General features: G+C 69.8%; 1 protein-coding gene across 1 annotated transcript in view; it reads left to right on the top strand.

The window, feature by feature from the left end:
- The first annotated feature begins 225 nt into the window (after nucleotides 1–225).
- Nucleotides 226–570, top strand: part of LOC109925127 (protein RFT1 homolog) — a 27,221-nt gene continuing 26,876 nt past the window's right edge. The window contains exon 1 of the mRNA XM_048606652.1: nucleotides 226–511. Within this exon, the coding sequence (XP_048462609.1) occupies nucleotides 449–511 (63 nt within the window). The 5' untranslated portion in view covers nucleotides 226–448. The remainder of the gene's footprint in view (nucleotides 512–570) is intronic.

Genomic DNA, 570 nt, shown 5'->3' with positions numbered 1-570 from the left:
TCACACTCGGGGCCCTCCCTCACGCACCGTGCTCACACTCGGGGCCCTCCCTCACGCACCGTGCTCACACTCGGGGCCCTCCCTCACGCACCGTGCTCACACTCGGGGCCCTCCCTCACGCTCGGTGTTTACACTCGGGGCCCTCCCTCACGCTCGGTGTTCACACTCGGGGCCCTCCCTCACGCACCGTGCTCACACTCGGGGCCCTCCCTCACGCACCGTGTTCACACTCAGGGCCCTCCCTCACGCACCGTGCTCACGCTCGGGGCCCTCCCTCACGCACCGTGCTCACGCTCGGGGCCCTCTCCCTCTCCCTCACTCACCGGCGGCGGGTGAAGCCCAGGCTCCGCCCTCGCTCCCTGTGCGCGGTTGGAGAAGAGGACGCTGTCCCTTTGCTCGGTTTCCGGGAGGTGGTTGAGGCGGAGCCGGAGCCCGGGCCCGAGCGGCGATGCGGACCCGGGAGGCGCTCTCAAGCGCCGCCAAATTAACGTCTTACAGCGCGGGGCTACAGGTACCTGGAGGCTGAGTCCTGGGTCACCATGGAATCACCCTGCCCCCCGCCCCCCCATA

Source organism: Rhincodon typus, chromosome 16, assembly GCF_021869965.1.
Source record: "Rhincodon typus isolate 14 chromosome 16, sRhiTyp1.1, whole genome shotgun sequence".
In the NCBI taxonomy this organism is placed as follows: Eukaryota; Metazoa; Chordata; class Chondrichthyes; order Orectolobiformes; family Rhincodontidae; genus Rhincodon; species Rhincodon typus.
Note: the sequence above shows the minus strand (reverse complement) of the source record. Positions and strands in the feature narration are given on the sequence as shown.